This window comes from Scleropages formosus, chromosome 9, assembly GCF_900964775.1.
Source record: "Scleropages formosus chromosome 9, fSclFor1.1, whole genome shotgun sequence".
Classification (NCBI taxonomy): Eukaryota; Metazoa; Chordata; class Actinopteri; order Osteoglossiformes; family Osteoglossidae; genus Scleropages; species Scleropages formosus.
This window is the reverse complement of record NC_041814.1, coordinates 6,082,686-6,096,675: the sequence shown is the minus strand read 5'-3', so window position 1 is coordinate 6,096,675 and position 13,990 is coordinate 6,082,686. Positions and strand designations below refer to the sequence as shown.

The following is a 13,990-nucleotide window of genomic DNA, read 5'->3' as shown; positions in this document are numbered from 1 at the left end:
TGTAAAAAAGCTGTACAGTGGTTATTGGTCTAGGACTAAAACATACCACCATTTCACTGTACAGGGACGTTTCAGTGAAGTGACATGTATCTTATAGTGTGCATGGTTTATGCAAGGCTACAGACTATTAAACATCAGTTGAGAAAATATTCCTTACAACTCAGTTAACAAATATGCTTGAGAGTGAACAGATCTGACATGGAATACACATTACATTTTTTGATCAGAGGACACTGAAGAAAGAGTAGTTTGATGCCTTTTGCACCAGCTGAGGGTTACAGGCTGCTTCCCCTCAACTGCAAGTCTGTGGTTGTTTTTCAGGGCACTTTCTTTCATAGAAACATTCATCTCCTGGAATCTGCTTGGCTCAGTCCTGGGGCATCTGACCATTTTCCTGACAAAACTTGAAACAGGGACAAAATGAACAAATGGGTTACATTCTTCCAATTCCATAAATAATTGAAATAAATATAAATAACAATTAAAAAAATAAAAGAAGCCCTTATATTAGAAATAAGGTGATAGATATCTTACAGCAACTCTTTCATATATATATATTGAAGTTTATTATCCACCAAAGTTTTAAATGAAAGCAGACATTTGCACTATAGCACAATGTGACTCTAGGAGGTATGTTTTTGGCCAAAGTTTCCCAAGTGAAATGAGCAATATGTGATACATAAATTGTAAAATACAACTGCCAGATCTGGCTCATTGCTGGCAATGATTGCAGCTGTTTTTGGAATGTGTTTGCAGCCAGATATGTGCAGAAGCAAACAGGTCCTTTTTCTTGGCTTTGTCATTGTGACATTGGCAATACTGTACATAAGCTTATAATCTCCTGAGCTCATTTCTCTCCACTTTCTCCCATCTTCATTCTCAAACTCACCCTTTTTCTCTCTCTTTTTTTGAATTTTTACATTTCAGAACTTATTATTCATGTTTCATGTTATGGTTTGCCAGCTGCTATCTCAAACTCACCACAGATGATTCTACAGCAGTCTGAGATACATGGCAAACAAGCAAATAAACACAGACATGCTGGTGCTGTTTGCATTGTTGGTTTTGTTGCGTTGCTCTTGTGGAGATGGCATGTACTTACGGGTTGGCGGGGTCCTGCAGCTCTAACAATCCTTCCCTGAGGGACTGCAAAGCCCCTGCCAGAGAGAGATGATCGACACGTGCAAGTACCACCTTCTCCTTCTCCCACTTCCTCGCGCTCTCTTTCACTTTCTCCAGCAGGACATCAGCACTGGGGATTTGTGCATCAGGGAGCTGAAGCTGAGACAACTTGTGAGAAGAGATGGAAATAAGACCCAGGTGACATGGTATTCCTGTTGTATTATATATTTATTTGTAGATTCCCGTGAATCGTAAATATTGTTTTACACATTCACATGCACTATATTCTGTTTCGTGAATATGTTCATTTTCTAACTTCCCAGTATTTATGTAAACATGTATGCCCAGCACGTGGAGTTCACAGCGGTAAGAGACGTTCAGTAAGTCAGGCTGTGTCTGAAACTAACAACTGTTACATTATATGTTTTATCCAACATTCAAATTCAAATTTTATTTTAAAATAAACAAAAGGAAGTATTACATATATTTATATTTACATTTATTTATTTAGCAGACCTTTTTCTCCAAAGCGACTTCCAATGAACTCTATGTAGTGTTATTAGCCCACACACCTTATTCACTAAGGTGACATACACTGCTAGATACGCTACTTACAATGGGTCACTCATCAAAAACTAAAATAGTATTAAAGTTAATATAAAGATAGTAGTAAAAAAATTACTAGCATTAAAAACTTTATGTAATAAAGGGCCCTCACCCTTTTGAAGGTCATTTCACAGTTTGTCTGAGATCTGTTGTGCTGCTGGAGCAACTTTGGAAATGGTCTTATAATTCCATGGGTTTTGATCACGCTGGAAGGGCTGGGCAGAACACTTTGATTTGAAATGTTAATTAGAGGCAAAGGACAAGGTGATGCTGTCTGTCTCATGTGGACTGAGTATGATGAGCACTTCTGGTATGGTTTACTGATGGCTGGTAATGACGTACGTTTAACCAACCAGGTTGCCTTTGAGACATCTGATTTGAGACCTTGGTTGAGTATCTCTTGCTGGGCTGCTGCCTGTTGCTCTTTGGTTGTTGCCACTTGCTGCTTTTGAATCATATCTCTACCATCACAGTGTGCACCGACCTCCACAGTGCCATCTGGTTCACAACAATCGCTATCTTCTGCCTCTCTGGTCTTGGCAGCAGCCAGAATAGGGCAAAGATTGATATGAATTTTAATCTTTGGAGAGTCTTCTGTTTGCTTAGGTATGTCTTTGACAGTTTGACCCTGAAATTCTCTGACTTTCTGGCTTTTGTGTGGAAGAATATTTTTTACAACCAGCTCACAACTCACAACATCTACTGCCAGTCTTGATCCTGCATTTGATCTGGGGATTAATTCTTTTGTTTTATACCATTTGACAGCTTGCATTTTGGTTCAGTACTTTTGTCCCATGTCCTCCTCCTGTCCTCAAAATCTCACAGATAGTGATGCAGTAGGAAGTGGATCCTGCAAAAAGCCATTAAGTCCATTTAGTAAAAGAACTTTTTCAGAGAGTTATCAATTCTAAATATTTACTACTAATGTGAATACTGTAAACCAACTTTTTTATGATTAAATGTGTTAATGTTGTTTTATAAGTATATTTACATTTTTTACATTTATTCATTTAGCAGACTCTTTTCTCCAAAGTGATGTACATCTTAGAGAAAAATACAATGAGTACATTACATCAACAGAAGGAGAGATTTGGATGTAGACATGTGATTCTGAAATACAATGTTACATTCCACTATATGAATCAGTATACATCACATGAGTAGCTGCATAAAGGGTTATCAATTATTCAACAATTTCTTCTTAAAAAATGATTAAAAAAACAGTCTTAAGTCTGAAACAAACAAAAAACAATCCAGTACGCAATAGAATACATGTTTACGATACTGACAACAAGATTTTTGTTGTATTTTTGAATTAACTTACGGAATATTCAAAGAAGCCTCTAAAATTCTAGTCTATCCTCACTGCTTTCCATCATGGAAGGCACAGTTTGCTATTGTTGAAGGAACTCACAACAGTAATTAGCTTATTGCTCCAGCAACGTGATTCATACACAAATATGATACTGAGTAGCACTCCTCCCACGTTCAAATACATTGCAACCCACGTCTGATCTTGAAAGAGATGATAGTTACCAAAGCACTGTTGTTATGGACACTTAAATATTTCAGATGACTGCACCCATTTCTGAAAAACTGTTAACACAGACATGAGGTTAATGATGTTTCTATGTTTCTTTGGGAATGCATGAATCTGTAATTCTGTATCTTTTGAATACTTTAGGTTACTAAGGACTCAAGTCACAAAATAGTCGTAGTTCAAAAATGTTTTCTGAGGATGGAAAGAAAACCAGTGGAGTGGCATTCCAGTAGCCAAAGTCAAATCCATCCTGAGTAAGACACACCCCATCATAACACATGAACTTTCAATTCTGATGTCACCAGCTACCCATCCCAAATTATTGTACTTCTCAGATAACCCTACAGTCCTTACTTCTAGGCAATGATGTCAGTTTGCCACTATCACATAAAAAGCCAAATGAAGACTTGACTAACTTCAGTGAAGTATATACTACAGATCACATTTGGAAGTTATTCTCTTTTTTTTAATACATAGTTCAGACTGGAAGTTTACTCCTACCTGTCCTGGGTGTGTCCTCTCCCCCTCTGGCCTTGTGCCCTTTGTTGCCAGGTTAGGTACTGGCTCACCGCGACCCCGCTCGGGACCAGCAGCTTCAGCCAACATGCGCACGCGCGCGCGCGTGTGTGAGTCAGTCAACTCCTCTCCTAACGTATCTGGTCATAACTCAAAGGTCCCTTGCAAGGCACCCCAAGCGGGACTCGAACCCCAGACCCACTGGAGAGCAGGACCCGGTCCAACCCACTGCACCACCACGCCCCCTGAGTCACACACATTAAGAGCCATTTAGTGTCACAAATGCATATAAAATCCATGTTTGGACTGTAGTGGAAAACTGGAGCACCAGCAGGAAACCCATGTGAAAATTGGGAGAACATGCAAACTCCACACAGGCTGAGCAAGGTTCAAACCCAAGTGTGAACCATAGCCGAAAGCTAATGGCACCAGCACTACGAGCTGTACTACTGTGCGATACACCCAAGATATAGCTCCAGTGAATGTAAAAATTACTCTGTTAAATGTTTGATTTATTAATGTCTGACTGCATTAAATCGGGGGGGGTGCGGCAGCGCAGCAGGTTTGCCCAGGTCCTGCTGTCTAGCGGGTCGGGAGTTCGAGTCCCACCGGGGTGCCTTGTGACAGGCTGGCGTCCCATCCGGGGTGTGTCCCCTCCCCCTCCAGCCTTACCCCCTGTGTTGCCGGGTTAGGCTTTGGCTCGCCCCAACCCTGCTTGGAACAAGCAGCTTCAGCCAATGTGTGTGTGTGTGTGTGTGTGTGTGTGTGTGTGTCTGATTGCTATGTGCACTTTGGTCTTGACAGTAGGCCTATGTGTATATCTTTTCTTACTAGCCATCTAGAATCATCAACACCACACGGGCTGTAAACATCATGGAAGCATGTTGAATCATGGTGGTCCCACATTCCTCTTCTTTTTGCATCAGTTTCACTGACATCTTTTGGCTTGCAGGGTAAACACAAAGTGCTACAACAAGAAGTGTTATAAAGCTGAAACTTGACAAAATACATATATATTTTAGAGGACAACAATGCTAAAAAAAATCGTAACTCAATCGTCAGTAAGCCCATGAGCAAGCTAAATATTTTTATTTCATTATTTTTGAAAATTTGGTGTGTGTGCCCCAATCATGCTAAAGCAGGCTTCTTTATTTGTTTGTTTGTTTTTGTAGCACGCCTTTATGTAATTCCCCTGAGTTCTGTTGCTATTATTTTCCAGACCCATGATCTCTGGCAAGTTGTTATTCCTTGTAATCCCTTATTATTATTATTGTTGTTGTTATTATGAGCAGTCGGCGGTGACGTCGTCTATAAAAGCGAGCGGCGGCAGCGCGCGCTCGGGGCGTGGCCTCCCGTTCGCTTCCGCACTGAACCTTCCAGCGGAGGACAAGCCACCTCAAGTCCACAGCCTTTAGGCAGCTTGGACTGGATTGCTATTTATCTGTAACTAATTTATACTTCATTTTTAAACTGCTTTACTTCGCTTACTGCCTTTTTTCTCAGCTCTTCGCCCAGCGTGAAAATGGTTGTTCTGTCCGGCGCTGCCAGCTGCACGGCTACCTCCAGCAATAATAATCAGAATAATAACAGAAACGAAGGACGAGAATATGTGTGAGTGAAATTTTACTGACTGCAGTTATTTATAACAACTGATTTACTGTACAGCCATACCACACACACTTCTTGTCTGAGCTAATTTTATTATTGGGTGGGTAGGTAGGTATCTCTGGAGTACCTGCTATGTGCCATCTCAGCGAGCCGGTATGTTAAAAGATGGTGGCAGAGGCTCCATGTTGTATTTACTTTGAAATGCTTGCTCTGTTTTCCCGGGTGCTTCGGGTTTTAAAGGAGAAATAACGCGGCTGTTGTAACAAGTCCATCTCGGCCAATCCGCCGCCATTTTGGTTCCGCCATCTGGCAGCTTGGTTCGTTTAAAAGTAGGTCAGCAGGTAGTTCTAAGAGCCACTTCTAAAATTAATTTAATTTTAATTAAACTAATTGGTATTTTTGCTTCAAATACTTTTATATGCCTAGTAGCTCGCTGAACGCGTCACTTAACTGTCATTATTCGTCCACATAAGAAACGGCTGAAACATCTTTTTCTTAAAGCACGAGTGTGTAGGCATATTGTCAATATGCAGTCTTTATAAACGTGTTTATGTAAAGCGTAAAAAGTGAGCAGTTTGGCTGCGCTCTGAGTGAGGAGGCGCGCCCAGCGCTCGGGAGCGCGCCCGCCGCCATTTTGTCCGGTTTCGTTCTACAGTGGCAGCCGCACTCGGGAAGCGCGGCAGTTTCACTGTTAATCCGCTAACAGAACAGTGACTCGTACAAGAATAATTACTGGGGCTGCGTCTCACCCTTAGTAGCGACTGTCTATGTTTAATATTCATCCCAAATGTCACACTGCTGACCTTCTTGACCTCGCTTATCTGTGTGTCACAGCAGCTGGCTGAGGGCCCTCGGGAAACTCCAGCTTTCTAATCATGTGAAAAAAGAAACCATCTTTTTAATACCTATGACTCAGTAATGTTTCTGTCTGTAATTTTTGCCAGGAATTTGTGACTTTTCAAGAATGTTGAGCTTTCTTTAGTTGGTGCCTTTGTTGAAGATCGACATATGGAAAAGTGTTTACTCTGTAATAATTCAGGTCAGGGTTAGTAGCTTGATCAAGGGTAGTGCTACAGCAGGAGTGGGAACCTGGAGCCTTTTGAATCTCAACATGACAGCCATTACCTGCTTCCTTAATTATATATTAAGGATTTAAGTTTCATCCTTAAAACATTCATTTCTTGTCTTTCAGGGTTATTGGACTGAACCTGAAATGCATATACTAGCCCATAATTTACATCTTAATGCATACAAATATGTAAACAAATGATGGGTTATCAATTTGCCTTATATATCATATGTGACAACTGGTTGCACAGTGACTAGAGCTGCTGCCTTTGGACCTGAAGGTTGCAGATTCAAATCCTACCTCCAGCTGTAGTTACCTTGAGCAAGGTACTTACCCTAAATTGCTCCAGTAAAATTACCCAGCTGTATAAATGGGTACATTAACAGCAAGTAGCTTAAGTGTTAGTCACTTTAGAGAAAAGGTTCAGCTAAATGAATAAATGAAATGTAAATATTTTATTGTAATAACTTGTGTGTGTTCTAGCCTTATAGAGGAGCACAGCTCTGTGCCAAGCTCTCCATCCAAACGAGTGTCGCCGTCCAAGAGAAAGCAGTTCTTTATCAATCAGGCCATTCGCAACTCTGACCTCATTCCCCGAGCCAAAGGGAAGAAGAGTCTCCAGCGGCAAGAAAACAGTAAGTTATGTGTATACCTGCTGGTTTTTGGAGGTTTTTTCCTGATATTGGGGGGGGGGATCAGGTTTTGTTTTCCTCACAAATCAGCAGTCAGTTGCCTGAGGGTGTAATTTTGCAGTAATGTTGGCCTTGTCTTTTTATAAATTAAAAAAACAGCTCGCTATCTAGCTAACTTGCTAGAAAGAGATGAGTGCTCCAAAGATGAAGGGGACGTGTGCGGAGATCCTGCGTCTCCGTCCATATTCACAGAAGCTTGTACAAACAGCAATTATGTCCAGGTAGACACTTCCGCTTCACAACAAGCTGCATCATATAGCCGCAGTGCCCTGCTTACTTTAATTTTCCTATGTCTTTCCTCTCAATATATAGGTAATATAACTGTTTGTATTATATGTTCTTACCTTGAATCTTTGTTATGCTCTGGCAAAAATTGTCAGTCATGGAATGACTTCATGAATCGTTCGGGAGAGGAGCAGGAGAAGATGCTAGCTGTTCTCGAGGAGAAAGCCAGAAGAAGCTGCACTGACAAGCAGCCAAAGGATCAGAGAGCTGGTGAGATCCCACTGATGGTATTTTTTGGGAGAAATTAGACGCATTGAGCCTGTGCCATTAGTTCTCGCTCTTGGTCCAAGGAGCTTCTTCAGAGTTCTCTAGAGAGGTTCCTTTAATAAATCACACCATTCAATTTGTGTTTAGCTGAGAGCTTAAGTTTTATACTGTGTATTAATCACAACACTAAACTGTAAAATCTTTCCATTATGCAAGTTTAGAATGGAATGAGGACTGACCCCAAGGAATCTAGTTTAGTTTTAAATTCACCAATTTAATTTGAAAAGATTTTAATGTTATGGTGCAGTTTTTTCACTTCTATAGGAAGTTTAACAAGAAAAGAAAAACCAGTTGTAGCCCTCATCGCTTGTACTTTAATTTTGGATTGACTGAAGTGAGAATGTAGTGTAGTGCATCTGGGATCAGTGCCTGATGTCTCATTGACTACTTTTTCAGTGAATCCAGCCTACAGTGCTCAGGATTATTTCCTAAGGATTGACCGAAGGCTACGTACTACTCTGAGAAGGAAGCAGATTCCCCTGGTCAGTGTCGTCATGCATTTTTCATAAATGACGTGTAGCAGATATGTTTGATGCAAGATTGTTTTGTTTATGGTAATTGCTTAAAACTAAGAAGTTGTTGCAAAAAGGTATTAATTTATTGTCATAAGATAACCAGGGGTTTCTGTAGTGATGACCAGTGAATAATTTTAATCTGATAGTTAATTTCCAATCAGGTTTAATACATAGTTTTCTTCCTCTTTTCCATGGTTAAGGGAATTCTTGAAGTTCTCGAAGAGGATTTGCTGCGTTTTTTTGTGGCTCAACCCCACTCTGTTTACATTACCAGACTGGGCAGCAGGTTTGTTTTGCAACTAAAATCTTGACTGCATTCTCTTTCTCTTTGCACGTTCAGAGGTGTCTATTTGTACATTTCATTTATAAATACAGAAATTAAGAACATAGAGCTCTGTAAACAGGATTTCATTGTTACCAGTTCAATAACTATTGTTTTATGCATTTTTGATTAGCTTTGAAAGGCTGCTACTTCATGCTATATGCCAGTATATGGACCTTGTTTCAGCAAGTGAGTACTTTTTGCTGATGTTGTCATGCAAGCTTACTATGTTCTTAATCTTTTTTTAATGGTGAAAGCATTTATTGCTAAATTGTATAACAGTGGATATCCACATTTTTAAAAAAATCTCCTGCCTTCCTGCTGAATGGCTTCTGGTTACTTAAGGTCATCTGCAGGGTGCATTCAGAAGTTCTGCATCAGCATAACATAAATGCAGCTGTATTACAATACATATGGAAGGTTGTGTGTAACTTTAATACATTTTTCAGACATTGTAATGTAAAATAGGTGGGATATAAAGCGTCTGTGTAGAGTTATTTACACTGTGCTTGTTTTGTTTGTATGTTGGTTGTCTTTTCGTGTCTGTTGACATGTCAAAGTATATGCCTGTGCAGCAATCACAAGATAAAGGTGCTACTCTTAACTGTTACACTGGCTCCTCAACTTGCAAAAACACCTGGGGAAACTTCATCCCTTATGTGTAGTATTGATCTTCTAGTTTTTGATCATCAAAACTCAAGAACAGCAGATAGGAGCTTTAAATGCAATGAAAGAATTGAGAACTTTACAAAGCAACAATTAATACACCCTGATACTTGGCTTAGCCTCAATGCTGCTAGTTGTAATGTAACCTCCAAGTTGAAATGTACAGCAGCAGAATGTCTTGCTAAGGCAAATATGTGTTAATGTGGGTGTTTCCCGGTAGGCTGGGTACACACTGAATTTGACCTATAGTCCATGTAAAACAAAATCATATGTACTACTGATTGACTTGAATCGCAGATGCTTGCTCCAAAATGTCAAAAGGATGACCGGTCACACTAAAGGATAAGAGATGAGATACTTTGTATACAACACAATGAAATTTGGTGTGGCAAAAGGTTATGAAACCTTTAGCTTTCTGATCTTTGCCCATAAACTTAAAGGATGCCATTTGCAATGTGCCAAATTACTAAGTGCCCCCCCCCCGTTTGTCACGTAATCCAGGTACCGACTGCAATGGTGCTCGTCAGACTGAAGTGGTGAACAAACAGGAAGAGTTTTTGCCTCCGAAGCCTCTCTTGTCTGTTTACCTGGAACAGATGAGCTGAGAAAAGGACAGAATCTGGCCTAAATCACTGCCATCACAAATTACTAAGCCATTATGAATTTCATGCATCTTCAGAGTGAACAAAGGTTTGGTGTGCTTTGAGCTCAAGCACTGTTTCACATGCCACATAAGCCTTCAATTGGCTGTGGTTATCTTAGACTTAGTGCTGGGAGTGAAAATTATGTATGGGATTTAAATTTAAGATTTTAAATTGTTTGCAGTCATTGTATGTGAATGTAATCTGGTTCTGGCAACACTGGCATTATGTCAAAGTACGTGGGGGGAGGAAATGTATGTATTTTCAGTATCTTGTTTTTGAGAAAAAGCTTTGGTTATTGTAATAATGCACTTTAGCATTTTTTGGTATGTATTTACCGTGATCATAGTACATTATGTAGTTATTTATGAGCAGCCTATAAGTTAGTTTTTGGGTAAAAATGTAATACTAGTGATTATCAATGTTTCATTTAATTATGTTTATTTAATATCAGGAATTGCAGTACAGCTTCTGTGTACAAAATGCTATTTAATGCACAGCCCTGGAAGGGGCACATCCAGAAACTGGATCAGCTCTCGTTACAGTAAACGTAACGAGACTCGGTGGTGTGGTACTGTCCCATTCATCTGAGAAGTGTGCTCAATGGAGCACATGCCAAAAACTTCCAGTCAACCTTGCATGCATATTTGTGCCCCACTGAGGAACAATGGTTATTAGAGTTAGTGATCGGGAATATGTAACTGAAAATGTTATAGTGAAAGTATATTTAGTATTAGCTGTCAAAGCTAAGAATACAGTACCATTGTGGATGGTGGGCACAGATGCTTCTAGTAATGCTTGTCTGCCGGTTAGCTGAAAAGTGTAATTGGGTGGGTCACTGTAGCTTGGTCAAAAATCTGGAGACAGCCCTTCAGGACTAACTTGAATAGCCCTGCAGTACTGTAGACAAGTATCATAAGCTTAAAGGTGATCAGAATAAATGCAATTTGTAACTTAAATTCATTTATATTGTGAAACAGGCTTACATTTTGAACTGGAAGGGTAGTTTGCTTGACAACATGCTTTGTATTTCATAAGGGAAAAGCCGTTTTATGATATGGTGCTGCACCCCCTACCCCCCACCCAAATTTGTGGACTAGTCAACAATAATTGTCAAATTCAGCTGCCATTTATGGGTAGTGCGAAAAATAATTTGTATTGTTTTCTCTGATGTATTTTTCTGTCCTTTCAATATGCTGTCAGTTCATATCCAATTCTCACTGGTACTGACTGTTCAGTGTCAGACTTATAGTAGTACATTACCTACTTCGATGTACTTTGTTCAGAGACTGTAAATTGTACACTATGTGCTCAGCTTTTACACTGGCAGTTGCATGATGCTTTTTATCAAGTACTTAAGCCTTAACTTTTACCTCCACCTGTAAATGTATGTATACAGTAGTGCTGGAAAGATGATTTTGCATAGTTAGTGATGTTTTGAAGGAATACATAGAACAATTTCTGATCTGTGACCAGAATGTGGTCTGAATTACCAAAGTTATTTGTGTGCCAGTTTCACCTTATGTCTCTTGGTCTTTCAGCCACTATGGAATGTAATTATGGCCTCCTATGATTTCTAAGGAAATTTTTACTTTTTCATTTTCACAATTTGAGTTCAGATATTACTCCCATATACTTGTACCAGTTCTGAGCGTTAACCTTGAATTCTTAAGTTATATTCTTAGTGCTTAACATATAAGTACTTCTTCATGAAGCCTTTTGAGGCACTACTCATTTAGAAATGAATTACTTTTTTCCATAAACCATCATGCAAAAAGGGCTTTCACTTTAATATATCATGGATTTTTCCACCTGAGTATTTAAGTGATGTTAAAATGTATTTGCCTCAGTGATAAATTGTGAAAGTTTCCATATGTGGTGGTATTTGTTATACACATCTGTCAATTAAATTGTCAACAGTACATAATAAAGTATATTTGGCAGGTCAAAAGATTTGTCAGCAGTCATTTTTAAGTGCAGAAATTATGCTTCTAAATTGTTTGAAATAAAATCAGGCTATTCTTAAAGAGAGTTACTGGGCTAACAATGTACCCTCAGTATTCTTGTGCTAAATATGGATTAACTGCTAGGATGATCTAACTTTTCCCATCACTAGTTGATTCCTGTGTGGAAGGCAACCTGAAGTGGAAGATACAGTACCTTCAATAATTCACACTTTTATAGAGCAATACAACACATTCACACATTGATATGATGGTGGGTGGGAGAAAACCCATACAACCCTGTGGGTTGTAGGGGTTTCCTCCAACAGCCCAGAAGTTATGAAACACCAGAGCCACTCACTGAGTCACCCATGTTTACTGCATCATATCAGGTCCATCGTGTTCTGACAGCTGTTATCAGATCAGTTGTGCAAAAATTGTAAAATGCATATCCAAAAGGCTTCAAGTGGAGGGCAAAAGTTTACGGAGACATTTTACATATGGTCAAACATTCATATTGAGGGCAATTTTCAAAGAACAGTCCATTTGAAGCGTATTTATTTAGCAGATGCTTTTTTTTAACTTGACTTCCAATGAACTTTATAGTGTTATGAGCCCACACACTTTATTTACTGCAGTGACTTACACTGCTACATACACTACTTACAATGGGTCACTCATCCATACATCAGTGGAACACTCTCTCTGTCACTCACACACTATGGGGGAAACTGAACAGCATGTCTTTGGACCGTGGAAGGCAACACATGAGAGAGAGAACATGCAAACTCCACACAGACGGAGCTGGGATCAAACCCACGTCCTCTTGCATCCCCCAGGCGCTATGAGACAGCAGCGCTACTCGTTGTGCCACCCAGCTGTCTTTAGAGTGACCATAAGACCACAAACTCTACAAAACTGTACAGACTGAGCTGGACTCAACCTACGCCCAAACTAACAACCCATGTTTAAGTGAAATTGTGTGTGACTGCACTGCCATTGTACTGGTGCCCCATCCAGTTTGTACCCTGCCTCACACCCTGTGTTGTACAGGCTGTTATTGGCAATGGATCGATAATGTATTTTACTATGGAATAATGTTGGGAAACGCGGAAGAAACCTTTATTTTGAAAGATGGCGCCTCTCCGAACGCAGGAAGTCGGGGCGATATGTTATGTCCTGCTTTCCTGCCTCTGTACATCCTGACCCGTATAGCTGTATTTTTCGTCTTTAAGGTTTTCAGAGATAATGCAGTGATTCTTAATAATCTGGAAACTGGTCTCGAGACATCATGTTGCTGTTCCAGACACAAATATCCTCATGGAGATACTGGTGCAAAGGGCCTTGGCTGAGGTGAGGAAAGTTGTAGATGAGAGCTGGTGTGTTAGGATGGAGAAAGACGTCACTCAGTGGGGTTTACTCAGAAGCCAAAGAGTGGTGGAAAGGCCTCTTGGCTGTGACCCCACAGGTTTGTGAGAGATCCTCCATCCTGGGTTAAGTAACACACGCCCTTTCGCACTTACAAAACACCGTAACCCCTATTTTTGGTGAATGCAAGTGTTGCGTTTTGTAGTGTGTTATATGTTTTATGTTAGGTGTAGGATTTCTAATTTTTATGGCACATTTTATTTATTTTGCACTATTTTAAAAATTTATAGCACTGATTGCACTTTTAAGTAGTCACCTATAAATGACTATGTGTGGGTTGTGTTTGTATTTTCTTATTTATTTATTGTTATTCATCTATTGATTGACTTTAGCGTAGTGTAGATTTAGTTTTGTTGTGTGGTGCATGTTGTGTTTTAACTCTGTATATGTACTTTATTATTCACCTACTCTACTAAAACAACAATAAGGGAGACATGTTGCGAAAAGGGAATCACCCAAAAACGGTAGGTAAGGTGTATAATAACACCCTGGGAACAGGCCAGGGGATCGCCCATCTTGAGCGGTAAATGTTACTGGGTAAGTTTTCATTTAAGTATTTATTAAGTATGGTTTTAAGCCTTGGGGTATGTCTTTAAGTGTTTTAAAGGTTCTGCCATGCGGTTCTTATATTAGTAGGTCTTGTTGATTTTAGTATTATTTTAAATTTTATTGTTTGCATGGCGGGGGTGCGGTGGCGCAGTGGGTTGGACCGCAGTCCTGCTCTCCGGTGGGTCTGGGGTTCAAGTCCCGCTTGGGGTGCCTTGCGGCGG

At 39.9% G+C, this 13,990-nt stretch overlaps 2 protein-coding genes across 2 annotated transcripts; one reads left to right on the top strand and one right to left on the bottom strand.

Annotated features, from left to right (window-relative positions):
• Positions 1-210: 210 nt before the first annotated feature.
• On the bottom strand, positions 211-2,500 carry LOC108930529 (uncharacterized). The gene is made up of 3 exons (XM_018745813.1): positions 1,841-2,500; positions 1,103-1,290; positions 211-403 (listed from the first exon to the last, which is right to left on the bottom strand). Exons 1-3 carry the CDS (start codon positions 2,498-2,500, stop codon positions 211-213), a joined length of 1,041 nt encoding a protein of 346 aa, XP_018601329.1.
• Positions 2,501-5,121: 2,621 nt separating this feature from the next.
• On the top strand, positions 5,122-11,800 carry r3hdm4 (R3H domain containing 4). The gene is made up of 8 exons (XM_018745766.2): positions 5,122-5,395; positions 6,945-7,096; positions 7,253-7,374; positions 7,534-7,648; positions 8,102-8,187; positions 8,421-8,506; positions 8,676-8,731; positions 9,710-11,800. Exons 1-8 carry the CDS (start codon positions 5,307-5,309, stop codon positions 9,811-9,813), a joined length of 810 nt encoding a protein of 269 aa, XP_018601282.1. The 5' UTR covers positions 5,122-5,306; the 3' UTR covers positions 9,814-11,800.
• The last annotated feature ends 2,190 nt before the right edge of the window (positions 11,801-13,990 follow it).